This window comes from Hyperoodon ampullatus, assembly GCF_949752795.1.
Source record: "Hyperoodon ampullatus genome assembly, chromosome: 18".
In the NCBI taxonomy this organism is placed as follows: Eukaryota; Metazoa; Chordata; class Mammalia; order Artiodactyla; family Ziphiidae; genus Hyperoodon; species Hyperoodon ampullatus.
In genome coordinates, this window is record NC_136931.1 from 20,349,347 (window position 1) to 20,374,671 (window position 25,325).

A 25,325-nucleotide genomic window follows, 5' to 3' on the forward strand; every position below is an offset into this window, starting at 1 on the left:
CTCAGCCCAGACAGTACACCAGCCTGGTGTTTTCCAGTGTGTTGGGAGTAACCATCACTGAAATACATTCCTGGACATTTCAGGGACTTGGATTTTGCCATCCAAGGTGGTGAGGTCTCTGGGACCCAGGAGGAAGGGCTGTTAGGCTGGGACATGAGTGCTACGATTGGAGGGCTCAGTGCCCGTGTCCGACTAGCCTGAGCTACCCAGGCCCAGAGGCCCGCGGTCCCCTAATACAACAGCTCCTCCCGGGGGTCCGAGCCATACAGCTCGGCCAGCATCTTAAACCTGGGCCCCCAGTCATTGAGAAAGTCATAGTCGATGTCCGAGTCAGATGAATCGGTGCCCAGGGAGCTGAGGGACTCGGCGATGGACTCGGCGCCCTCGTAGCCGTAGATGTGCAGCGTGTCGTAGGGTGGGCCGCCACCGTCGTGGTCCGCCTCGTCCTTCTTCACCTCGATCATCGCGGCCATCTCCCCGGGCCCGTGCGCCCCGGGCGCGTGCCGCGGTGGCTTCTGCACCTGTGCGTAGAGGGACGGCCGCGTGTCCAGCGCCGGCCGCGGGGGCTTGGTCCCACCGTGGCGCACCGAGTTGAGCACCGACACGTCGTAGCTGGTGGTGTCCATCTCGCCGCCGCCCTCCTCGTCATAGGTGACCAGCTGCTCGTGGATCTCCGGCACGCTCTTGCCGTGGGCGCGGGCCTGCTTCCGGAGCCGCCGCCGCAGGATGATGAGGAGGGTGATCACTGCGAACGAGCGAGCCAGAGCTGGTCAGCCATGGCCCAGCAGACCGGGGGACTCCCCCACCACCCCCGCCCCCGCCTTGAGGTTTACCTGCGCCCTCCCCTCCTCCCTGGGAATCCCGGGGCCAGCCCAGCTCCCAGTGACAGCTGGGCCAACACAGAAGTTTTGGTTTGGTCTAGACACCTGGTGGGTCCACCCTCACTCCCACTCCAGAGTCATCTCCACCCCACCCCCACCCAGGATCCATCCTGTTGGTGTCCTGGCCACAGGAGGGGTGGGGGGAGGGCAACAGAGCGGGCCTCCCTCAAGTTCATTGTCTCCTGCCACCCTCCTCCCCATCTCCCCGCATCCTCAATTCCTCCCTCCTCTTAACCACTGTGGCAAATCCTTCTGTGTCTTGTCCAAAGGCCAGGAGGCCAGAGATTGGGGCAGAAATGGGGAAAGGGGTGGAGTTGGAATTTGCAGTGCAAAGATTCTGAGCCATGATGATGATGGTGATGGGTCATGGTGGTGCTGGTAGACATGGCACCCATTGCAGTAGCAGCAGCTACTCTTGAGCACCTACTGCATACATGCTGGCATGGTATTGGCACATTTTCATGTTCTTTTACTCAAAGTAGGTATTAATATCCCATTTTACATGAGCAAACCGAGCTCAGAGAAGCTGAGTGACATGCCCAGAGTCCCATGATCAGGCAGCAGTGTGATGTTGGCCCTGCTCAAAGCTCTGAGGTGTGTGACTGCATGACGGTTGCCAGCCCCTAGGAGGGGTGGACCATGTGGGGCAGAGAGCTCCTAGAAGTAGGCTCAGAGCATCCCTAGACTCTGTCCTTCTAGCCTCGAGTTACTTAACGAACTGTTCCATCCATAAGAAAAGCCGGGATGCCCTCTCTGAGCCTCTGTTTCCTTGCCTGTAAAATGGAAGTGATGACCCCTCTGCTCTGTTTATATTTGATAAGGTGGCTATGAGGTTAAGTGCAATTCTGTGTGTGGTGGTGATGCCAGTATATCATTATTATTAATTTTTATTGAGAGGAAAATCTGGGTCTGGACTCTTTGCCACGGAAGCCCCAGAAGTGGGGGCACTGCTAGGGGGCCTCTCAGGGAAGCCACTGGCAGGAAAGGCCTGGAGCAGATAATGTGGGTCCCTCACTGTGTCCCCTGGTCCTGTCATTGTAGTGCACAGGGTGACCTCTAACCACCCAAGGGCTTCCTCTGGAGGGCTAGCCCCTGCCCCAAGTGAAACGCAGAACTTACACCTCTGGGAGGAGCCCCACCATCAGCTGGTGGGCATCGTTGGAAAAACATGGGCTGTGAGTGCCGCCACCCAGTCTCCGGTGAGAAGAAGCTCCAGTGTCCCATGGTGGCAGCTTGTGTGACAACTTGCCCTTGATTGGCTGCCTACCTTTCCAGTCTCACTCCCCCTCTTCCTCCTGGGGCTTCTTGGGAGTGCCTCTCAAATAAACCACATGCACCCCAATCCTGGTCCCAGGGTCTGCTTCCTGGGGAACCCAAACTAAGGCAAGGCCTAAAATGCTCCTAAAATTTCTGAGGCCCAAACAAGAAGAAAAGAGATATCAAGGCTGGAGAAATCCTAAAAATAGAAAGAAAACCACTGGCAATCTAAACTAGAAATTTTAAACTTTCCATTTCTCTCCAAAAGAAGAACTGGATCCTCTTTTTTCAAAACAGGTGCGACTTGTGGGATCTTAGTTCCCTGACCAGGGATTGAACCTGGCCCCTTTGCAGTGACAGCGAAGAGTCCTAACCATTGGACTGCCAGGGAATTCCCTCAGAAGAGGTTTTATATAAATAAATGCCTAGAACAGTGCCTGGCACACAATAAGTGCTCAAAATATGTCAGTTGAATGAGTGAATGTTATATATAAAGTATTTTAAATTGGGGAAAGCGCCTTGAGTCCCCTCTTCTTCCCCCCACCCCCCGCCATCCCCACAGTTAGGCATCCAAGGAGGTGAAGCTTACACCTAGCACAGGCCTGCTCTAGGGCCTGGAGGCAGGGCTGGGCCTGGATCCCTGGCCTCTTCCTTCTCCTGTGTAGCCTCCTCAATGTCCCCTCCCATCCTCCTGGGCACTGACCTGTGATGGTGAGGATGCAGAGGAAGATAGCTACCAGCGCCTGGATGCTGACGCCCACCTGGGCGGCCACCTCCTCACACAAGGTGAACTCGCCGCGTTCGTTGCACTTGCACACGGTCACATCCAGCATGCTGGTGCCTGTGAGGCTTGGCCTCCCGTTGTCCGAGATGAGCACGGGCAGGTGGTGGACCTTGGCGCGCTCTCGGTCAAAATACCCGTACTTGACTGTGATGTTGGCCGTGTTATCTGGAAACATCAAGGCCTCGGAATCAGGCTCTGCTGCCTCGAGTGCCCATCCTCTCATCCACACTGACGGTGTCGCCTGCCACCTCCAGGAAGCCCTTGGTAACTGCACCAGCCCACGTGCTGCCTGGGCTGTGTCTCTGCCCTTTGCACCCCCTGCCTCAGGTTTTAGCCATTTGAGCACAGGTCTGTTCCTCCAGAGAGGGGATGTTTTGGGCAGCTGCTTCGACCTAGCCTCTAAGAAGGACTTGGCCAGAATGTAAAACCCTTGCTTTCTGTTTCTGTGGGCCAATGATATGCCTGACCCCTAACTCTACTTCAATAAAAGGTGACTGTCAGCTAATTAATGCCTTGTTTCAAGCTTTGATGAGCAATCGGGGGGAAATAAAGTCTTAAAAAGTCTTTTAGCATCGGGCTAACTTCTAAGGCTGTTTTTGCTATCCCTGAAAATCCATTAGAAAGTAAACACAATGCACAGTTCCCTGGGGCACTGAGGGAATGGTTGCATATGTAATTGAGGATTCCCTGGTCAGGCTGGAGTTGAGAATGCGCTTTGGCCCAAATGTCGGCTCTCCCTCTCAGCTCCAGTCAGTCCACGTGCAGGATTGCCCAGGAGAGTTTTCAACATGCTGGCGTTTCAGAGCCGCCCCCTCCACTCCGGCTTCCTTTTCCCCCTCCCCGCTCCCGCATTTCTGAGTCAGTGGCTGGATAATCTGCCCTTTGTTGGCTCCTAGGAGATGATGATGGTTAGAGGGTCCAGGGACTCCCCGTTCCAGGCTTTACCTAGCCGTGCGGGGTTGGCACACTCAGGAAGCCAGAAGCAAAGGAGGCCATCTTTTAGATTTCACATGGAAGCCAATTACATTTCATTATGAAGTAGCCACGTCTATTATAATTGAAAATGATAACAATATGGCCACTGACACTGTATGAGGGAAATTAGAGATTTCTCACTATACTCATTTAATATTGTAGCAGGACATTCATGTTCTAAGTGAATCTGAGATCAACAAGCTAGGCTCCTGGTCACATATGGGGTGTCTTTGGGTTGGTGCTTAAGCTTTCTTCTCCACTGCAGACCTCCTCTGAGGCAGGATTGAGGTGGGCACTGGGGATGGGGTGACAGGTATTTTTTCCATATTATTTACTACTAAAGACAGCGGAATGTTGAATGGTCTGTCACTGACTGTCCGCGCGTCATAGCCACCATCCCCATCCCGTAGGAGGCTCCTTAAGGACGAGCCTGTGGCTGATCCCCTGGGTCTGCCCCTCACTCTCAGGGACCCCACTCCCTGGCCTTCCTCAAAGGTGGCAATGGCTGTTTCTCTACAGGGATCCTCACCAACCACAGCGTTGCCAGTTAGGGACGGGCAGGGATTCCACCCCATTCTGGGTGAAGGATTGTTCTATTTAGACCCAAGGGGGATTTTTTGTGTTTTTCTGAGGAAGGTGCAGAAGCCATGTCTGTCTGCTTTGGGCTGGACTTCAGTCAACTCAGCATCGACACTCTCGGAAGCACATACTCATGAGAAACTCTGATTGGCCGCTACTGACATCACAGGGCCCTCTAGGCTGTGATTGGTGGACCAGATCCCGTCCCGAGGACACCTGGTGGTAAGTAGTCATTGTAGCCAAATTAAAACACTGTATCCTTGGCATTTCGGGTTTCAAATGTCCAGTTTTGCCTCTTTGGAAGCAACCTCAGAGTTCCGTGTCAGAGAGCAATGTGCAGTTGTGCTGAGCGCAGGAGGGAGTCTGGCTAGTTTGTGAACCAAGCTGTCTACACTGCGTATCTGTTCTGTGCTCCTCAGTAACCTGAGCATCTTATGGGGAAGGGCAGGCCATGTGGACTCAGCAGTGTGCCCGGGTGGCTCTGACCATTGCACAGACCAGTTAGGTATGTGGTGGGAATTGTACAAAACCTCCTGTAACTTGAAAGCCCCACTGAGGGGCTGCCCCCAGTTCACTGGCTTGGTCCTTGACCCGGGCTCTTCAAGACTCAACCCCATCCCCGAGCCCCCCCCAAGAGCCAGGCTGACTGCCTTGAGGCGCACCGTGATTATCCGTGAGGGTGAAGTTGCTGTCCTCAGTGCTCAGGGAAAACTTGAACTTCACATCTCGTGGCGTTATATCCTTGTCAATTGCCGAGATTTGCACGACCAGCTAGAGGGTGGAAGATGGGGGCCGGTCATTAGCGGTGTTGGGTTGGCCAGGGTTTCAGTGATGGGGAGGGACTTTGGGTTTAGACCTGACCGTGGCGGCCTCTCACCTGTAACACTAACCTAAGTGGTCTCCACAGAGCCACTCTTTCTACCACCACCTCCCCGCCAATCTACTCACTACACATTCTCTCTGAGCCTCAGTTTCACCCTCTGTCGGGATAATGTCACCTTTCCTCAAGGCTGTTGTACAAGTTACAGTAAACTTAGTGAAATGCCAGCTGACGGTGGCTGGAAGGTGCTGCCCCACGGCCTGCCCCAGGCGGACGCTGCCTTGCCCTCCCACCTGAGCTAGACTTACCTTGCCCTGGGCAGCGTTCTCACACACTTTGGGCTCGTAGGGCTTGGCAAACTCTGGGGCATTGTCGTTCTCATCCATAACTTCGATGTGGACCTGCACAATGGATTCTTTGCCCGTGGGGGTCCCTGCAGGGGAAAGGACTCATCACTACAGTGGGCTCAGCAGGTGCCAGCCCTGGGATTAGAATGTATATGGATGGGAGTCCTGGAGGGGTGCTCTTTTTGCAGGAAGAGGGGGTTATGGACATCTGGAAGGGAGGCCAGGGATGGCGTTCTGGTCGAAGGGAGTGGAAGAGGAAGGGGGGTAAAGCTTCAAGCACAAGGATATTTGCTAAAGAATTATTTGTAAGAATCGAAAAGGTAAACAACAGAGGTGTATTTTTAAAGGTTTTAATTAAATCAATTAAGTAATTATTAAATCAATTCAGCAATTTAATTAAGCAATCAAACTAATTTAAATAAATTAATTATGAGATAATTGAAAAGGTAAATGATCTAAGTGAGATTGCATTAATAAATTACATCAGTTTAAAAGAATGGACTATGTGGCTGTTTGCAATGCCCAGGTAAATTACATTTTAAAAATTACAGTCTTTTTAAAAAAGATATTTTAGTACCATGAGAAAATGATTCTGGAATAAGGTTCAGTAAAAATGCAGGATATGATATTTATACAAGTATTATGATCTCACTTGTATAAAAATACATATAGTAAAAAGACCAGAGGAAATACACTACGGTGCTAACAGTAATTATCTGTGTACGGTGGGAATATGAGGGTATAAATTTCTTCTCCTTTTTTGCATTTTCCATATTTTAAAATGGACAGCAAACTATTACTATAAGATTTAAAAATTGTATGAGTGAGATTAGATGGGGAAGAAAGGGGCAAAGACTGATCTGGACAGTATGCGGGAGTCCATTGAAGCTGACCTGGCTGCCATGTGGGGGACGTGCTGCCAGCAGAAAGCAGGGCCCCCTTAGGGTAGCACCGGTGGGGCCCTGGCCAAGTCACCCCCTTTCTGGGCCCTGGTGGTCTCTGTGTAAGGTGGGAATATTGATCCTTCTCCCAGAGGACAGTTGTGATTTTCTCATAGAGGCTAAGAGTGCAGAACTCCGATACTTGCCTTTCCCTTTGGCAGCAGTTACCCTAATTTCTGGAGAATCTAACAATCTTGGAGTTGGAAACTGCTTCAGATTTTGGATTCAGCCCACGAACTGGCACATAAACACCCTCCAAAGCAGCCTTTTCCAAACGTCCACTATAATAAGAATCACACGGCACTCATTCAGTGCACATTCCTTGGCCCCATTTCTTTTTTTTTTTTTTTTTTTTTTTTTTTTTTGTGGTACGCGGGCCTCTCACTGTTGTGGCCTCTCCCGTTGCGGAGCACAGGCTCCGGATGCACAGGCTCAGCAGCCATGGCTCACGGGCCCAGCCGCTCCGCGGTATATGGGATCCTCCCAGACCGGGGCACGAACCCGTATCCCCTGCATCGGCAGGCGGACTCTCAACCACTGCGCCACCAGGGAGGCCCCCTTGGCCCCATTTCTGACTCACTGGACCAAAACCTCCAGGGAGGCATCTGAGAAGCTCTGTGATTAAGAGGTGCCTCAGGTGATCCTCATCACAGGGACATCTGGCAGCCTGTTTTGGAACAGTGCTTCTTAAACTGTAGTGTGCATGAGATTCTGAATCAGTCTGGGGTTGGGGCCTGATGTTTTGCTCGTCTAACAAAGTCTCAGATGACGTGGATGCAGCTGGCCCATCCACACTTGGGGATGGAGGCGTTATAGCATCCCAACCAAGTGGTGCATCAGCAGGTGCTTATAGTACCTCTGGAGACCCAAAATGATAGATTTTGCCGATTTAAAAAGGATGACAAAAGGAGAGGAGCCCAGGTCCCCTGGCAAATGGGGCCACTCACCACTAGAATCCAGCTCTTTGGCCTCCACTGTCAGGTTACACCAGGGGTAGACTTCTCTGTCCAGCTCCTTCTCATTGTAAATATTCCCCTGCTTGGTTATTCCAAAGAACTGGCCCTTGTCACTTGTCCTGCGGATGGAGTATCTGCCCACGGGAGAGAGTTTCAAGGTTTTCCGTTGTTCTTTGCTGAGTCCAAACTCCCCAGCAGGACAGATGAGACCCTTCAGGATCTGTCCCTTGCATCCATCCCCCATCCTCCTCTCACTGCTCATTGCACTTGACCACCCAGAGGGAGTCAGAGTAGTGAGATAATCCCTTTGATGTTGGCAGTGTTGCCATCACTGGACTGAGGGTGGTACTTGAGACTCCATCAATAGCACTTTCAGAGTTGAGGCAGGTGGCACTGTAGTCAACTATACCACAGCTTGGATCAGATTTTGTGATTAATGAAAAGATAGTTGGGCAAGAGCCAGGAAGAAATAAAAAAAGGGGCTGGAAGAGGTATGAAGTGATTGAAAGAAAGTTAAATTTGTGAAGTAAAAATTGGAAAAGTTCTTAAGGAAAAAGGCATGAAGAGAAGAAAAGAGAGATGAAAAAGTATATAACATTCCAAATATATATATTTCTAATACTGAGGAAAATTCCAGAACAAAGAGAACAGAAGAAATAACAAAAGATATAATAAAAGAAAACTTGCTGATCTGAAGAAAGGCCCAAGTTTATAGAAGAGGTCATTGATATCAGGCATAATTTTAAAAAGAGATCAATATTTAGCTATATCCTGATGACACTTTTGAATTTCAGAGCTATATAAGGAAAGCAAGAAGAGTCCAGACAGAAAAGATACGTCCTTATAAAGAAAGAGAGATCAGACTCACCCCAGACATTCTCACAAAGTTAAACGCTAGAACACATTGATAATATTTTTGATATGTAAATATGCAAGGATTCAGGAAGTATATCATCCACAAGATGGGTCCTGAAAAAAGTTTTTTTGAAAACTCACTCATCTAACAAGTGTCTTAAAATAAAGTAAAAAAAATCTGGTTTGGGTGGAATTAAAATTAAACTATTGATATCTTTATCATATATAGGAAGGCAATGGTGTGTGTGTGTGTGTGTGTGTGTGTGTGTGTGAGAGAGAGAGACAGAGAGACAGAGAGACAGAGAGACAGAGAGACAGAGAGAGAGACAGAGATTTTTAACTAGAAAATATTGGTCCAGGAAAACATTTAAAATTTTACAGATAGAAGTAAATCTCACTGGTAGAAGTAAAAATGCATATACTCCATCCAAATATCTATGAGAAAATAACATGAAAAAATAGACTCTACAACAAAGATGGGGGAAGAGAAAAAAGTAATTAAGTTTGAGAAACAACAAATGTAAAACAAGATAAAAGAAGTAAGATCAAACATATCATTTACAATGAAAAATGTAAATAGGTTAAACAGAAAGCATCTCAGTTTAGATTAAAAAGCAAAGCCATGAGGACACGGCGGGGGAAGGGGAAGCTGGGATGAAGAGAGAGTGGCATGGACATATATACACTACCAAATGTAAAATGGATGGCTAGTGGGAAGCAGCCGCATAGCACAGGGAGATCAGCTCGCTGCTTTGTGACGACCTAGAGGCGTGGGATAGGCGGGGTGGGAGGGAGGCTCAAGAGGGAGGGGATATAAGGATATATGTATACATATAGCTGATTCACTTTGTTGTACAGCAGAAACTAACACAACATTGTAAAGCAATTATACTCCAATAAAGATGGAAAAAAAAAAAAAAGCAAAGCCAATTACATTCCAGTTTCAAGAGACAACTTACTGCCAATGACCTAGAAAAAATTAAAAGTAAAGGTCGGGGGCTTCCCTGGTGGCGCAGTGGTTGAGAGTCCGCCTGCTAGTGCAGGGGACACGGGTTCGTGCCCCGGTCCGGGAGGATCCCACATGCCGCGGAGCGGCTGGGCCTGTGGGCCATGGCCACTGAGCCTGCGCGTCCATAGCCTGTGCTCCGCGACGGGAGAGGCCGCGGCAGTGAGAGGCCCGCGTACCACAAAAAAAAAAAAAAAAACCACAACAAAAAAAGTAAAGGTCGGAAAATTTATTTCTGGCAAACATGAGTAACATGAAAACAGGACTGACAAACTTTACATCAGGCAACGTGGAATTGATTAAGCCGAACAAACTGGGTAACGTCATAAGGGTGAAAGTGACAAGTCATAATGAAGGTAAAATAGTTATAAACCTTTGTTAACTGAATGGAAAAATTAAAATACATAAAGCAAAAGCTTAGATATTCCAGAAAAAAATGGACAAAAAGACACACAAAGACAATTGCATTGCATCACAGAACAAGTTAAAGCAAAGCCAAAAAATGCCCTACCAATTGTAAATGAAAAAAGAAGTCTGTTAAATAAACCATTGGATCAATGGAGAAATAAAAATTATCATTACAGACCATTTAGAATAGAATGGCCATGAAAATAGTCGTCCTAAAACTTATGAGATGTGATCAAAATGGAGGTACACATTTGTCTTTAACAGGAAGACCTGATAACAGAGAAACATTAACTCTCCCCAAATTGATATATAAACACAATTCTCATTAGAATTCTGATGCTTTTTTAAAAACTGAAAAATTTTATGGTTCACATGGAAGAATGAATGTTTGAGAAGGCATTAAAGATATATAAAGTGAAAAAACACTTGAGGGAGGGACTTGCCTTATGCATACCAAGTTTTAGTATCAAGCTGCTACAATAAACCAGAATGGCTTTGCCACAGAACAAAGGATTCAGAAATAGATTCAGGGATATACAGGAACTTAGTGTGTAACAAAGGTAGAAAACGATGACTTCTTATTATTATTATTATTTTTTGCGGTACGCGGGCCTCTCACTGTTGTGGCCTCTCCCGTTGTGGAGCACAGGCTCCGGACGCGCAGGCTCAGCGGCCATGGCTCACGGGCCCAGCCACTCCACAGCATGGGGGATCTTCCCAGACCGGGGCCCGAACCCGTGTCCCCTGCATCGGCAGGTGGACTGTCAACCACTGCGCCACCAGGGAAACCCACGATGACTTGTTTGATTAATGGTGCTGGCACAGTTGGCTACCCCTTCAGAAAAAAATGAGATTGATGGAACTGCACACTCATATGTTGTGTGGCTCCTGAAAGTATGAGTTGGAACTACATCTTTGTCACAGAGGGTAGAGGAGAGGAGTCTAGTTCAGACAGAAGAACAAGTAGTGATGAAATGGGTATAGTATGATCCAAAAAAATTGTAAAACAATCAAATCCCCCAAACAAAGGACAAATCCACCATAAATGTATGTAGATGTTTGTGTGGTCACGAAGAAAGGCATGATAGGACCACCGCACACCATGAACATGAGTTGTCTGGAAATCAGGGTTACTGATGTTTTCTTTATAGATCCTTGTGTTGTTTCATTGTGTGAAATAAACACTTTTTCCTTTGGTGGTTTTGGGAAGACAAATGTAATAAATCATGTTTAGCAAAGGGGTTTCATGGATGTCAAGTTGGTTGCTCTCTTGACTGTCACATCTCCCCAGATGGGACCTGTGGGAGCCCGTGCCTCCCCTTCAAGGTAGAGCAGACAACGGGAAGCTCTGATGGCCAGGACCATGCTAGGTGTGTGCCTGGGCAGAACAAGATTCCACCTGGCCGCGTGGGTTAGTGGAAGAGCTTGGGCTTCTTGTCCTGCCTCTGTGCGTGTCCCATGTACCTCCTGGGAGAAGCCGGTTTCCCCCTCTGAGTCCTGGGCTCAGACCAGCAGGCCTAAGAACCTCAATGCCTGGGTGGGGTCGTCATCATCACCATCCTCACACCTTCCACCCCCCTTACCTGATGCTCCGCTTAGCAGCATCGGGGTCCACGGCCAGCACTGAGCCGATCAGAGGTTTCTTCTGGTTCTCCCGCAGTTGGAAGTGGTAAAAGGGCTGCTGGAAGTTGGGGGGCTCGTCCACATCTGTGACATTGATGATGACACGGGCGATGTTCTTGGTGGAGGTGCTGCTCAGGTACCGGAGGTCGATGGTGGGGTCCGTGGCCTCGATGGTGAAGCTGTATTGCCGGATGTGTTCATAGTCCAGGGGCTGCGGAAGGAAAAACTATGGTGAGCACTTGCTCTGAGCCACGCACATGGTTGTGATCTTCACAGCAACCCTGCGAGGTCATACTGGGATGACCCCCTTTTTACAGATGAGGGGCCTGTGGCCTGGCTGTCTTCAGCTGTCTCCCATGTATCCTGATCGTGGCTCAATTCCAAATATTGAGGACAACCAGTGGATCAGCCACAGTCTTGCTATCAAGGGGATCACAGGCTAGTGGTTCTATCCACAGCTCCTTAAAGACATTCCGTTTCTTTGAGCCTTTGCTCAAGTCTCTTCTCCTGTCCTTGCCTGCTTGGCATACTCCTATTCACCCCTCAGGAAGCCAATCTGAAGGTAATCAGATGTCCTCTCAGAACCCATTCTGCCCCTCCCAACACAGGTAACTGCTCCCTGCCTGGGTACCCTTTATGTCTGTGTGTCTGTCCTCCCTACTGGCTGAGAGCTTTGGTACCGTGGAGGCCGTCTGACTCCCCTGGGTATATCTGGTCCCCAGCACAGGGCTGGACCAGAGAAGGACTTGGGAGAGGTCTGCTGGAGGAATGGCCTGGCTCAGGCAGAGGGGTTCTGGAGTGTCCCCTTTGAGGCAGGTCATCACTGGCCTTGGCCTCCCAGTCCTCTGCATGGCCATTCTGAAGCAGTTTGTGCCCCTGGCAGACCTTCCCTCCTCTTCTAGATTCAGCCAGTCCAACTGCTTTCTCAGCAGCAGCCACTGCCAATGGCCACCCCCTCCCCACTGCATTCACTATGTCCTTACATGCTGATGGCTTTCAGCTCCAAGCACTTGTCATCTTGCAGGGCTTTCCTGGTCCTTGCCCAGGGCAGATCAGAAAGTGCCAGGGAGGGGACTTCCCTGGTGGTCCAGTGGTTAAGAATCCGCCTTCCAATGCAGGGGATGCAGGTTCGATCCCTGGTCAGGGAACTAAGATCCCACATGCCACGGGGCAACTAAGCCCACATGCCACAACTACTGATCTCCCGCGCTTCAACTAGAGAGCCTGTGTGCCACAAACTACAGAGCGCTTAGGAACCCTCGCACCACAACTACAGAGCCCATGCTTCCTGGAGTCTGCACGCCACAACTAGAGAAGAGAAAACCCACACACCACAACTAGAGAGAAGCCCACGGGCCACAGTGAAGCGTCTGCATGCCACAACAAAAGATCCTGCATGCTGCAACTAAGACCTGATGTGGCCAAAAATAAATGAAATAAATAAATAAATCTTTTTTAAAAAAAAAAAAGAGGAAGAAAGTGCCGGGGAGTGAGCCCCCCGGAAGCCTCAGTCAGCCCACAGCTGCTGCGACTCTGAGGCATATTCCACACTGTCCCCCAGATGTCCCCAGCGGGACTGCACCCCACTCGCCCATGGTGTTCACCTGCTCATTGCGGAGCCTGTATTAGCTCTCCTCCTGTTCACATCTCGCTGCTCCTGGGACTTCCTGAGATCACTCCCCAAGTAAACTATTTACACCCAAATCCTTGCCTCAAGGTCTGCTTCCGGGGTAGCCCAGCCTAAGGCACTGACCCTTCTGTCCCGGCTCCCTTTCCCAGCGCCAGGGTCACAGTGTCCACGAGCACACGGCCAGCTCCAAACTGACCCAGAACGTGCACCTTGGGTGGCCTCTGATCCGGGAGCAGCCCCTGGCTGAGTCCTGAGGAAGCCGGGAGCCCCCAACCCCACATCTGATGTCACTGCCGCAGGTCTGCGAACCTTCATGGGCTTGATGATGCCCTCGTTGCGGGTGGGGTCAGGCTCGATGGTGAAGGTGTCCCTGTACTCGCCCTGCACGATGCTGTACTTTGTCTTCCGGTTCTGGGGCTCGTCTGGGTCCTCCACAAACAGAGAGCCCAGGGGGCTGCCCACGCGGATGTCTTCGGGCACAGAAAATACGTACCTGGCTGATGCAAAGAGGCGCCCCAAAGGGCACTGGGTTAATGAGATAGATGAGGCGATTGTCCCCCATACTATCCCAATACATTTTGTTACAGGAAACGGGCGCAATAAAATAGTAGTCGTAGTAATTCCTCTGGAGTTTTGGGTCCCAAGGCAAAGAGGTTCTGCTCCATCTGTCCTTCCATCCACCTGACAAGTAGTTATTAAGCATCTGCTGTATGTCAGGCACCTTGCTAGGGGACCTATTAATTGACAATTGAGAGAATCTCTGCCTTCGGGGAGCTTGTGTCGTACACAACGAGGCCATTTCAGGAAAACCCACCTGTCCTTGGGGTGGCTGAGCCTCTGCATGAGCCGTCAGCATTGGAGTTGCAAGTGATGAGTCATCTGACTTTCCTCCCCAGCCCACCCAGGGTGTGTCAAAAGCTCTTGTCAGGGCTTCCCTGGTGGTGCAGTGGTTGAGAGTCCTCCTGCCAACGCAGGGGACACGGGTTTGTGCCCTGGTCCGGGAAGATCCCACATGCCGCGGAGCGGCTGGGCCCGTGAGCCATGGCCGCTGAGCCTGCGCTCCGCAACGGGAGAGGCCACAACAGTGAGGGGCCCGTGTACCATAAAAATAAAAAAAAAAAAAAAAAAAAAAAAGCTCTTGTCAGACATTTTTCTCAGGGGAGAATCTGTCTGTGGGTGGGTCAGAGCCCAGCCCTGGCTCTGGCTCTGGAGCTTTGCTGAACCCCTGCTCCCCAGCTCATGGGGATTTTCTAGCTGGGGTCTGGGTTTTCCAGAGCTCATGGGATCTGGGTGAAAGTGGTCCTATCTGGTAGTGGGACTCTGGGCACACGGTGGCACACAGCAGGGAGTGTGACTTCCTGCTGGCCTGTGAGGGCTCCGTGGCAGGGGCAGTTGGACAGCCTTGGGAACGTGTTCAGAGATGGGGAGCACCGGAAAGACATCCCTGACGTAGGCCCACCCTGGCTCGGAGAGAGAGGTAGACGGGTGCCAGGATCCTCTCTGAGAGCTCCCAGGTCACCGAATCTGGAGTATCCCAACCCTCGCCCTGCCCAGGGCCCTAGGGGAGGGGCTCACACTGTGTGAAAATGGGGAAGTTGTCGTTGACATCCTGCAGAGAGATCAGCACGGTGGCCGTGCCCGATTCCCCCCGGAGGCCCTGGGCATCTCGTGCTTCCACCACGATCTCGTACTTGGCCTGCTTCTCTCGGTCCAGGTTTTTGTTCGCTGTGACAATTAGTCCTGCAAAAAATGTCACATCAGGAGCCGTGTTACTTGGGGAGCTTTTAAAAAATAGTGATGCCTGGCCGCTACCCATAGGGCACCTGGCTTCACAGCTCCCCAGGTGATTTCACGGTGAAGCCAGGACTGAGAGCCAGGGGTGAACCACTTTCCACCTCCATGCCCCGCACTGCTAGGCCAAATGCTTTGGTCCAATATTGGTCCCAGCCACCTGGAGCACTGGGTTGAGCAAGAACCTGAGGCCACATCTAGGCTCAGAGTGGGAAGAGTGCTGTGACGGGTTAGTGATGGCTGCCTTGGTGCAGCATAGGTTGTGCCGTGTATTTGCCATCACTCTGAAAGAGGGCTTGCCTCAGGCCTGACCACCTGGACTTCTGTCTTGCTCCCAAGCCTCAGTCCTTACCGTTTTTCGGGTCACGTGGAGTGGATAATGACGATGGGCCACGTGCTCATTATACGTTACCTAATTCAGACTTCACAGCTACCATACAAGGTGAATATAAGCTTCCCCGTTTTTGAGATTAGGGCCCTAGCGCTCACAGAGGTCAGTTGACTTGCCCAAGGTCTTCAGAAGCAGTGAGGAGCAGAAATGGGTTCGGAAACCAGGTCCGTTTGATTCCATAGCTAGAGCTGCTAACCAGCATTCTCTTCCACCTCTCGTGTCAATGCTTGGGTCCTGACTTTGTCCCCTGGACTTGAGTTCACGTCTTGGGCACCTGTCTGCCTCCTTCTGCCCTCACCAGCCACCTTGTCTTGACGTAGGGTACCGACTGCCTCCAAAGGGTGGTGTAGGTCAGTGGTCAGTGACACCTGGCAGACTGGGCTTCCCTCGGTGCCTGCACCTCCACCCACTCCAAGCCAGTGCCGCCCAGGGGGGTTAGTCACACAGACCAGAACCACGGATGCTGAAATGTTCTTCTCCCTTCAGGAGTTGGTACATGACAGAGGCATGGTCTGCCACAGTGGGGTCATCTGCATCCATTGCTGTCACCTGGATGACCGAGGTCCCTGTGGGGAGAGAATCCAGGGTTGCTGCTTCGTGATGGCCAGCCCCTCACCCCATTCCCAGATGAGGGCAGGTGGGGCTCAGGCTGTTCCCTGAACCCCCCTCCCCCAGGTCCTGAAGGAGAAAAGGCTGCTTTGTTTTCTGAGGAGCCTGCCTGGGGGCAAAGTGCTGGCAGTGGTGGAGGCCCAGCTCCGTCAAACATGAAGGCAAAGAGAACAGGTGGTTTTCATTTATGGGGGAAATGAGGGAAGAGGTGAGCGGCTGAGGTCATGGGGAGAAACAGTAAGGGCTGCTGCTTCCTTCTGGAAGCATGAGAACAAGAGAATAGGAAGGGCCCCCAAAGAGCTGGGTTCACATCTCTGTCCCCTTGAACTCCAGGCTCCCCATAGTTAACAGGAAGGTCTGGTCCTGAGTCCTGGCAAGAGAGCCTGGACTAAGGGCTGGGGAAGGGAGCATCCCCTGGAGGCTGGGGGTAGAATTGAGGAAGGAATAGTCTCCTCTGGAGGCCTGGGGTCCAGGCTGCTGACACACCTTGGGATGGGGTGTGTCCCTCTCCCGCCCCCCTCCACTCCTGTATGGACCCTAAAGGTGACTCCTTGTCTTGGTGGAAGAGTTGGCCTCCTTCATGTGCAAAGGCTACGCTCTTGGCATGCCAGCCCTAAGAGTCAGAGCAGTGGGTGGCGTTAGCTCCAAAGAGTAACAAGATGTGTGTGTGTGTGACGGTCAGGACTCCCGTCTGGGGCCAGGTCAGAGCTTAGTCTTTAGGGACCAGAGTTCCTTTCGAGTCATATGAAGTGGCAATATGGGCATCCCCATAGCTGCCCGGAACTCACTGAATCCTGCCCCAGGCACTGAAGCTGCCGATGGGAGAGGTGCCTCCATGCCAGGGATGAGTGAGGGGAGAGGGAGACAGACAGACCGGATACGTACCTATCCCTGACATCTCGGGCACGGAGGCATTGAACACCCGGTGCGTGAACACAGGCCAGTTGTCATTGATATCGTGGACTTTGATGGTGAAGCTAGAAGGAGACTCCAGGTTCTTCTCAGTGTCCTTGTCCACCACGAGGGCGATGAGGTGGTACTCAGAGATCTTCTCCCTGTCCAGCCTCTCAAAGGCATACACGTCCCCTGTGCTCTCATCAACCTGGAAGACCTTGCCGGCAGACTCTCCTTTGAGCTGGTACTTGGTGTTCTTGCGGTTCACGCTTGATTTAATCTAGGAAAGGAGAGGTGCCGTGAACTGGAAATAGCAGTGGTGGCTGTGTGCGTGTGAGTGTGTGCCCGTGTGAGTGTGCCAGGGTATGGCATTATTTTAAAAATCAATTATATAAACTTACAATTAAATGAATCATATTAAAAACAAAGGTAACGTACTGTAAATCTATTGCTTCCTAATACTGTAATTTTACTACATTTTACTATGTTCTCTCGAGTTTTTTTAAAAACTTTTTTATTTTTTACATCTTTATTGGAGTACAATTGCTTTACAGTGATGTGTTAGTTTCTGCTTTATAACAAAGTGAATCAGCTATACATAAACATATATCCCCATATCTCCTCCCTCTTGCGTCTCCCTCCCTCCCTCCGTATCCCACCCCTGTTCTTGAGTTTTTATGTTGATCGTATTGAATGATGGAAATACTGGATAATGCTGCGTTAACGCACATCTGTTCCCAACTCTGCCTTCAGGGGCATCAAGTTGGTAGCTTGCAGCAGACATGGTGAAAGTATTTACACCAAGGAAATTGGCAAATGCTACAAACAGGATCTTTTCCCCTCAAAAGCCAGTTGTCAGCTATTTATCAGCACATCACTAGTCTCAGTCATTTAGTTTTGGAATGGTACATAAAATGTTCTCTTTTTGGAGATTTACAACATACAGTCCTGCAGAAAAGAACTCCACTGAGCTTTGTTTAACTCAGGATTTCCTGTACTTGTTAGACCACTGAATCCTTTTTCTTTGTTACACATACTATTAGTGTCCTTAGGAATAAGACTTGGAAAATAATGTGTGTAAAGCAATTTGCACAGGCTCTCAATAAATGCTAGCTGTTATTCACACTAGATGCCTACATTAAAGGATATTAGAAGTTTAGAATTGCTGAACATTTCATTTATGGAATCTTGGAAACAGAGGCTATTAGGAACATAAGCTAATCATACTTCATACATGTCGAATGGTCCTCCCATAGGTGGTTAGGATGTTCAAAAAATAGAGTTCAATTCAGTAAAAGAAAAAAATCAGATGCCTACAAGGTGCCAGCCTGGGAGCATAAAGATAGTCCAGACCCCATTCTTTCTCTCAGGGCCTGGTTTGAAGCAGCAGAGGCTGAGATTTTGAGGAAGGGCGGCATTTAAGGGTCAGTTGGAACAAGAGCCTTGAGTGAAGGTGTTGCATCAGAAAGGCTGGAGGAGAACCCGAGAGAGAGTGGGGTCTCAAGGCAGAAGAGGGAGCATCAAGATGGCTGTGGTCAAATCCCACGAGGCCTGGAAAGCATCCCTAGGCTTAGCAGCGGTGCAGTCATCGGAGCCCTTGGTGAGAGCAGCGTTAGGGGGTGGTGGATTGAGAAGCCGGATGACAGGGCTCTAGAGAAGAGTCTGGGAGGTGAGGAAGTGGGGACAGGGAGTGAGGCTCCTCCCCCTTGGTGGGCGGGGAGGAGAGAGGTGGGGCTGTAGCTGGAGGTAGTGAAGAAGCATCCTGGAGCAGGGCTGCGGGTGTGCAGGGGCAGATGGTTCGTGGGGAGGTCCCGAAGCCCAGTGGCCGGGACGTATGATGAACAGATGGGCAGGAGGCAAGAAGTGATGCGCCAGCTCTGGAACCTGTGACTTGGGTGGGAGGACAGTGGGGGTCAAGAAGGAGGGACAGTCTGGGGCCCTGTATGAGTTACTCAGGGTTAGGATAGGATGGTCATTCCAAACCTGGTTCCGGTGGGTGCATTAGGATCCATGTGGGCAGGGCTAGCAAGGGGGCGTGAGTCGGCTTTGATCTGTTACTGGAATTCTGCCTGAGATTGCATTTGACTCACACCTAAACAGCTTTGATAAAAATTTCTCAATATCATCAAATAAATAGTGTTAAAAAGACTTCATTTGGATATGAGTTTCTGTTTTCCTTCCCTCCAACTTTTCTTAAATAGACTTTATATTTTAGAACAGTTCTAGATTTATAGAAAAATTGAGGTGGTAGTACAGAGAGTTCCCATACATCCTGTGCCCAATTTCCCTGTTATTAACATCTTACATTAGTATGGTACATTTGTTGTAATTAATGCACCAATATTGATATATTATTATTAACTAAAGTTCATATTTTGTGCAGATTTCCTTAGTTTTTACCTAATGTCCTTTTTCTGTTTGAGGATACCACCCAGGATACCACATTACATCTAGTTGTCATGTTTCTTTAAGTTACTCTTGGCTGGGACAGTTTCTCAGATTCTCCATGGTTTTTTTTTTTTTTTTTTTTTTTTTTAATTTACTTTATTTACAATGTTGTGTTAGTTTCAAGTGTACAGCAAAGTGATTCAGTTATATATATATGTATATATATACAAATATACATATATATACTTTTTTAAGAAGATGTTGGGGGTAGGAGTTTATTAATTTATTTATTTTTGCTGTGTTGGGTCTTCGTTTCTGTGCGAGGGCTTTCTCTAGTTGTGGCAAGTGGGGGCTACTCTTCATCGCGATGCGCGGGCCTCTCACTATCGTGGCCTCTCTTGTTGCGGAGCACAGGCTTCAGATGCGCAGGCTCAGCAGCATGTGGGATCTTCCCAGACTGGGGCATGAACCCGCATCCCCTGCATTGGCAGGCGGATTCCCAACCACTGCGCCACCAGGGAAGCCTGACTCTGCTTGTTTTTGATGACCGTGAGAGTTTTGAGGAGTGCTGGTTGGGTGTTTTGTAGGATGCCGCCTCTTGGAATTTGTCTGATGTTTTCCTCACGATTAGACAGACTGAGGTTATAGGTTTGGGGGGGCCTCCCCTTTTAAAAATTATCCCTAAGTTTGGATATAACATCTTAATGCCAAAAGCTATGCTGACCCATGTTTGTGGATTCAGAAGGCCACTCAGCTCCCATTGTCCAGCAAACAGCTCTGTAAACAAAGGCTCCTGACTCTGATCTTGGTAAACAAGGACTTCCTTCCCTCCGATGACGTCTTTGGAGCCAGGAGGTGATCCTTGGAGCCCTGTCCTTGCCTCTCCCAGACACCGTTGCTTCTCCCCAGGGTGGGGACTGCACGGGACCCTCTGTCCCCACGCCAGGTGCCAAGTGCACACTGTTGGCAGGTGACGGCAGGCCTGACGCTCTTCCTGCTGCGCAGAGGACTTCGGGTGAGCCGTCCAAAGTCTGCCGTGTCCGGGCTGGGCGGCTTGACGGTGGCCCTGCTTGCTGCCGACTGTCCCTGACTCAGCCCGTGGATATTCGTTGGGGGGCAGCCATTCTCTTTGGAGGTTGATTCACGGCACACTCATCCCCTTGGGAAGGAGTAGATAGGCTGATGGCATTTTCCTCTAGGGCACAGAGTTCACATCGGTGTTGGGAGTCAGGAACCCTGTGCTTTCCTAGGGCTCTATCCTGGTTTCACTGTGTGACCCTGGGCAAGCGCCTTCCCCTCTGAGTGGCCAGACTGAAGGATCTGAATTTCCCAGCCATTCTTGGTGGCCAGAGGAGGCCTGGGCACAGTGAGCAGTGGAGAGGGCCGTGGGCAGGGCTGTGAGTGTAGATTCCCCAGCTGGCCCCACCGCCAGCTGCCATGGCATTTCTGGTGCTGAGGCCAGACTTGACCCTTCCCCATCTAGGGGTCCTTTCTGGTCTGTTTCTCTGTGACCATAGGGCTCCCCCATCTCCAGCATGTGTGGGGTTCTTTGTCTGATACATGCTGCCCTTCTAGACCAGGGTGGGCAAACTATTTCTTTAAAGGGCCAGATAGTAAAAATTTTCTACTTTGTGGGTCATATGGTCTTTGGGACAATTACTCAAATCTGCCATTGTAGCATGAAAGCAACCATGACCATTTGTTAAGTGCACGGCGTGGCTCTGTTCCAATAAAACTTTATTTACAAAACCACATGGTGGGGCAGTTCTACCAGCCCCTATTTATGTATTTATTTATTTAATTGAAGTATAGTTGATTTACAGTATTGTGTTAGTTTCTTGTGTACAGCAAAGTGATATATATGTGTGTGTGTGTATACATCTTTTCCATTATAGGTTATTACAGCCTATGGATTATAGATCCCTGTGCTATGCAGTAGGTCCTTGTTGATGATCTGTTTTATGTATAGTCGTGTGTGTACGTTAATCCCAAACTCCTAATTTATCCCTCCCCCACTTTCCCCTTTGATAATCATAAGTTTGTTGTCTATGTCTGTTTCTGTTTTGTAAATAAGTTCATTTGTATCATGTTTTTAGATTTGACATATAAGAGGTATCATATGATATTTGTCTTTCTCTGACTTACTTCACTTAGTATGATAACCTCTGTGTCCATCCATGTTGCTCTAAATGGCAAGATTTCATTCTTTTTTATGGCTGAGTAATATTCCATTATTTATAGGTACCACATCTTCTTTATGCATTCATTTGTTGATGGACACTTAGGTTGCTTCCACGTCTTGGCTATTGTAAATAGTGCTGCTGTGAACATTGGGGTTCATGTACCTTTTTGAATTAGAATTTTCATATTTTCTGGATATATGCCCAGGAGTGGGATTGCTGGCTCATATTGTAACTTAGTTTTTTAAGGAACCTCCGTACTGTTTTCCATAGTGGCTGCACAAATTTACATTCCCACCAACAGTGTAGGAGGGTTCCCTTTTTTCCACTCCCTCTCCAGTGTTTATTATTTGTAGACTTTTTGATGACAGCCATTCTGACTGCTGTGAGGTGGTACCTCATTGTGGTTTTGATTTGCATTTCTCTAATAATTAGCAATGTGGAGCATCTTTTCATGTGCTTGTTGGCCATCTGTATGGCTTCTTTGGAGAAATGTCTGTTTAGGTCTTCTGCCCATTTTTGATTGGGTTGTTTGTTTTTTTGATACTGAGCTGTATGAGCTGTTTATATATTTTGGAAATTAAGCCCTTGTCAGTCGCATCATTTGCAGATATTTTCTCCCAGTCTATAGGTTGTCTTTTTATTTGGTTTATGGTTTCCTTTGCTGTGCAAAAGCTTATAAGTTTGATTAGGTCCCATTTGTTTATTTTTGCTTTTATTTCTTTTGCCTTGGGAGACTGACCTAAGAAAACATTGCTGTGCTTAATGTCAGAGAATGTTTTGCCTATGTTCTCTTCTAGGAGTTTTATGGTATCATGTCTTATATTTAAGCCTTTAAACCATTTTGAGTTTGTTTTTGTGTATGGTGTGAGGGAGTGTTCTAACTTCACTGATGTACATGTGGCCAGCCCCTGTTTTAGACCACAAGCTCCATGAGGGTGTGGACCATGTCTGTCTTTGCCCCCTGACCATGTCCCAGAGCCCAGCCTTGTGCTTGGGACCATAATTCCTCTCACTGGTACACTGATCTTTCTTTAGCTGACCCTGCTTAGCTTCCAAGAAACTGATGTGGTGAGATTTTAAAGCACTGGAAAGGAATTTCTCTCCTCACTGGAAACTCTTGAAATACCTAATCCATCTCCCTGTCGTTGTGTGTGAAGTTCCACCACTAGAGCCATTCCTTTCAGTTAGAGTGGATGGTTTTGACCTCAGCAACCTTTTGACACAAGAAGATAGTTCATTAGTCCCTCAGATTAGCTCCAAGCTCTAGGAAGGTGACTGAGGATGGACACGTTTTAAATGGGATGAAATGAGGGTTTAGAGTCGTAGGCACCGCCCTGGAGGGCAGGCTTGGGTCAAGTGCCTTGTTATGGGTGTCCTAGAATCTGGAGCTCATAACACCCTAGATGCTAGGACAAAACACCCTGAGAGACAGGGCTTTTTGAGGAGGTTCAAAGGCCTCCACTAGAGATGGCAAACTGTGGCCTGGATGATGAGCTTTGTCACCAGCACAATTCTGTAGAAGTCTGCTCAGGTCTTCCAGACCTCTCAGGTGCGCAAAGTTAGTGGCAGCCTTGGCTGGTCCTGCCCTGAGCCCTGAGTCCCCACGCTAGGCTGCCCTCCTTAGCTTGTGCACGGGGTGGCCCTCCTGCCAGTGATACTCACTCCATAGACCAAAGTCTGGGAGAAAGATGAACCATTGTGCCCACCATTACTTCCACCACCACCACCACCACCACCTCCACGATCATCAACATCATCATCATCACCCCACCACCGCCTGCCCCTCCCCCATCACCACAACCACCGCTGTTACCACCACCACCTTCTCCTTGGCTATCACCATAGTCACCACCACCATGACACTGGCCACCTCCACCATCTCTCCCACTATTACCATCACCCTCGCAACGATCATCCCCATCCCTGCAACCACCACAGCACCTATCGCTGTCTTTATGGTCACCAATACCACGGTGCACCTCTCCTGCTCTGGGGCCTGAGCCTTACCTTGCCCACATAGTGGGGCAGTGAGCCGTTTTTCTCTTCATCGATGTGCATCTGGTTCCAGATCCAGTCTCTCTTCTGGCGCCGGTGAATGGGCAGCGAGCTGGGGGTGTTGGGTCGGCCAGGGTTGACGGCCGCTGCAGCTGCTGCCAGCAGGCCCAGGCAGGTGCCCCCTGCAGCCAGCAGCATCACGAACACCTGCATCTTCCCGGGAGGGACGGCTCTGAGGGACAAGGAGAGAGACCATCAGGGAATGTGGGGCGCAAGCATCTCCCAGGGAGCACGGAACTGTTTAACCCTTCATCCTTCACTCTCTGCTCAGACTAGCAGAACCACACCCTCTTCCTGCCCCCACAGAGCTCCTAGTCTGGGAGGGGAAGCCAGACACAGAAACAATTCCTACTTAAGGGTCACATGTGCTATTGGGCAAGCAAGCATGGGCGACAGGGGAGGCTAGAGGAGAGCTGTAGGCAAGGTTTCCTGGAGGAGAGAGCAATGCTGACATGGATGGTAGCTCCCAAAGCCTTGTGCGGTGGACACCCAGCTTGGATTTTACAAACGGGGAAACCGAGGCACAGAGAAGTTAAGTTCACGGTGGAGTAAATGGTGGGGCTGAGAATAAAGCCCAGGTGTCTGACCTCAACAGCTGACATTTATCAGAAAGTGTCATCAATAAGTATAATAAGTACCAAAAAATAAATATCAATAACTGTTGAATGCCTGACACTCTTCCAAGCACTTTATACGTGTTATTGCACTTAATCCTCCCAGTAAGCCTCAAGGTGGGTATAATTGTAGCCCTCACTTTATAGATGAGCGGAGGAAGAGAGAGGTTAACGGTAATGTTTCTGAGATCACCCAGACGGGAAGCCTCAGAGTCAAACTCAAACCAAGTCGGCCTGGCCCCAAAGTTCATGCTTCTTCCTACTGCCCTCTCTTGACCTAGCAGCTGCTGTGTGGTGGTATTTAAAGACTCCTCTGAACAAACATGCCTCCCGGTTAGTCCGAGAGCCCCTGTGGCAGTGTTACTTTGATGTTGTCTTTAGAAGGCTCTTAAGAAACCCAAATGTCGGCCAGGCCCTCACCAGACGCAGAGCTCACAGTTGGTGATTAGCTTAGGAGCTGTCACGAGAACAGGGGTGGGATGGGGTGGTGGGTAGAGAGGCTGGGCTCACAGGACCAGCTTCATAGTTTGTGGGGCGTAGTATAGAATGGAAACATGGGGTCCTTTTCTCAAAAGTTACTAAGAATTTCAGGACAGAGAGAGAAGAACATGAAACCCAGCATGGGGTCCTTTTAAGCGCAAGACCCCATGTGATTGCCCCCATGAAGGCAGCCCTTGGGACGTGGGATCAACCTGGATGGGGATCTGGGGTCACCCAGAGATCAGGGCCCGGCTTCATCCTGAATTCCAGAAGGAAGAGGGCTTGTCTCACTGCCCCAGGGTGGGTAGAGACTGGGACCTCGGCTGTCACTGTGCCCTCTCAGCCCTTGACCCCATCAGTCTACCCTTGCTGGTCTCTGTGTCACTGACCTGTGGCTCCTGGGATGGTTCAGAGGAAGAAGGCTGGCGGGTGGGAGTGGGAATCAGAATCATGGCCCCTGCCTGGAGAGAGGCAAGGACCCACTGGGTGCTGAATGGGAGGCCCCCTCCCTGGCTGTCCCCCGCCCTGGCTGCAGGGAGAAGCTGGATTCTGCACAGCACAGTAGGTTTCTAAACTCTAGTAACATTTCCTCTGAGACACTGGCGCCAGGCTGTCCTCAGTGAGGGCCCAGGGTGTGTGTGCAGACTGGCCTCTGGGCCTGCTGAGCTTAGCATCCAGCATCCCTGTGGCCCCCTGCTGCTGGCCCAGGCAGAAGTGGGCTCGCAGGGTTTGCTGGGACAGAGCATTCCAGCAGGGCCCGGAACGCAGTTGCCATGTGCCTGGGAAGGCTTCCGGTCCCCGTTCCCTCAGTCCTCAATGAAGTGGTCAGACTGGAGGAGACCTGGTGCCCTTTGAGGT

General features: G+C 49.8%; 1 protein-coding gene across 1 annotated transcript; it reads right to left on the reverse strand.

The window, feature by feature from the left end:
- Positions 1-230: 230 nt before the first annotated feature.
- CDH5 (cadherin 5) lies at positions 231-23,526 on the reverse strand (the record flags this gene model as incomplete). The annotated part of the gene is made up of 11 exons (XM_079723722.1): positions 231-745; positions 2,842-3,087; positions 5,139-5,247; positions 5,605-5,729; positions 7,532-7,674; positions 11,393-11,643; positions 13,372-13,559; positions 14,638-14,802; positions 15,694-15,810; positions 16,739-17,027; positions 23,326-23,526. 11 exons carry the CDS (start codon positions 23,524-23,526, stop codon positions 231-233), a joined length of 2,349 nt encoding a protein of 782 aa, XP_079579848.1.
- Positions 23,527-25,325: the final 1,799 nt, after the last annotated feature.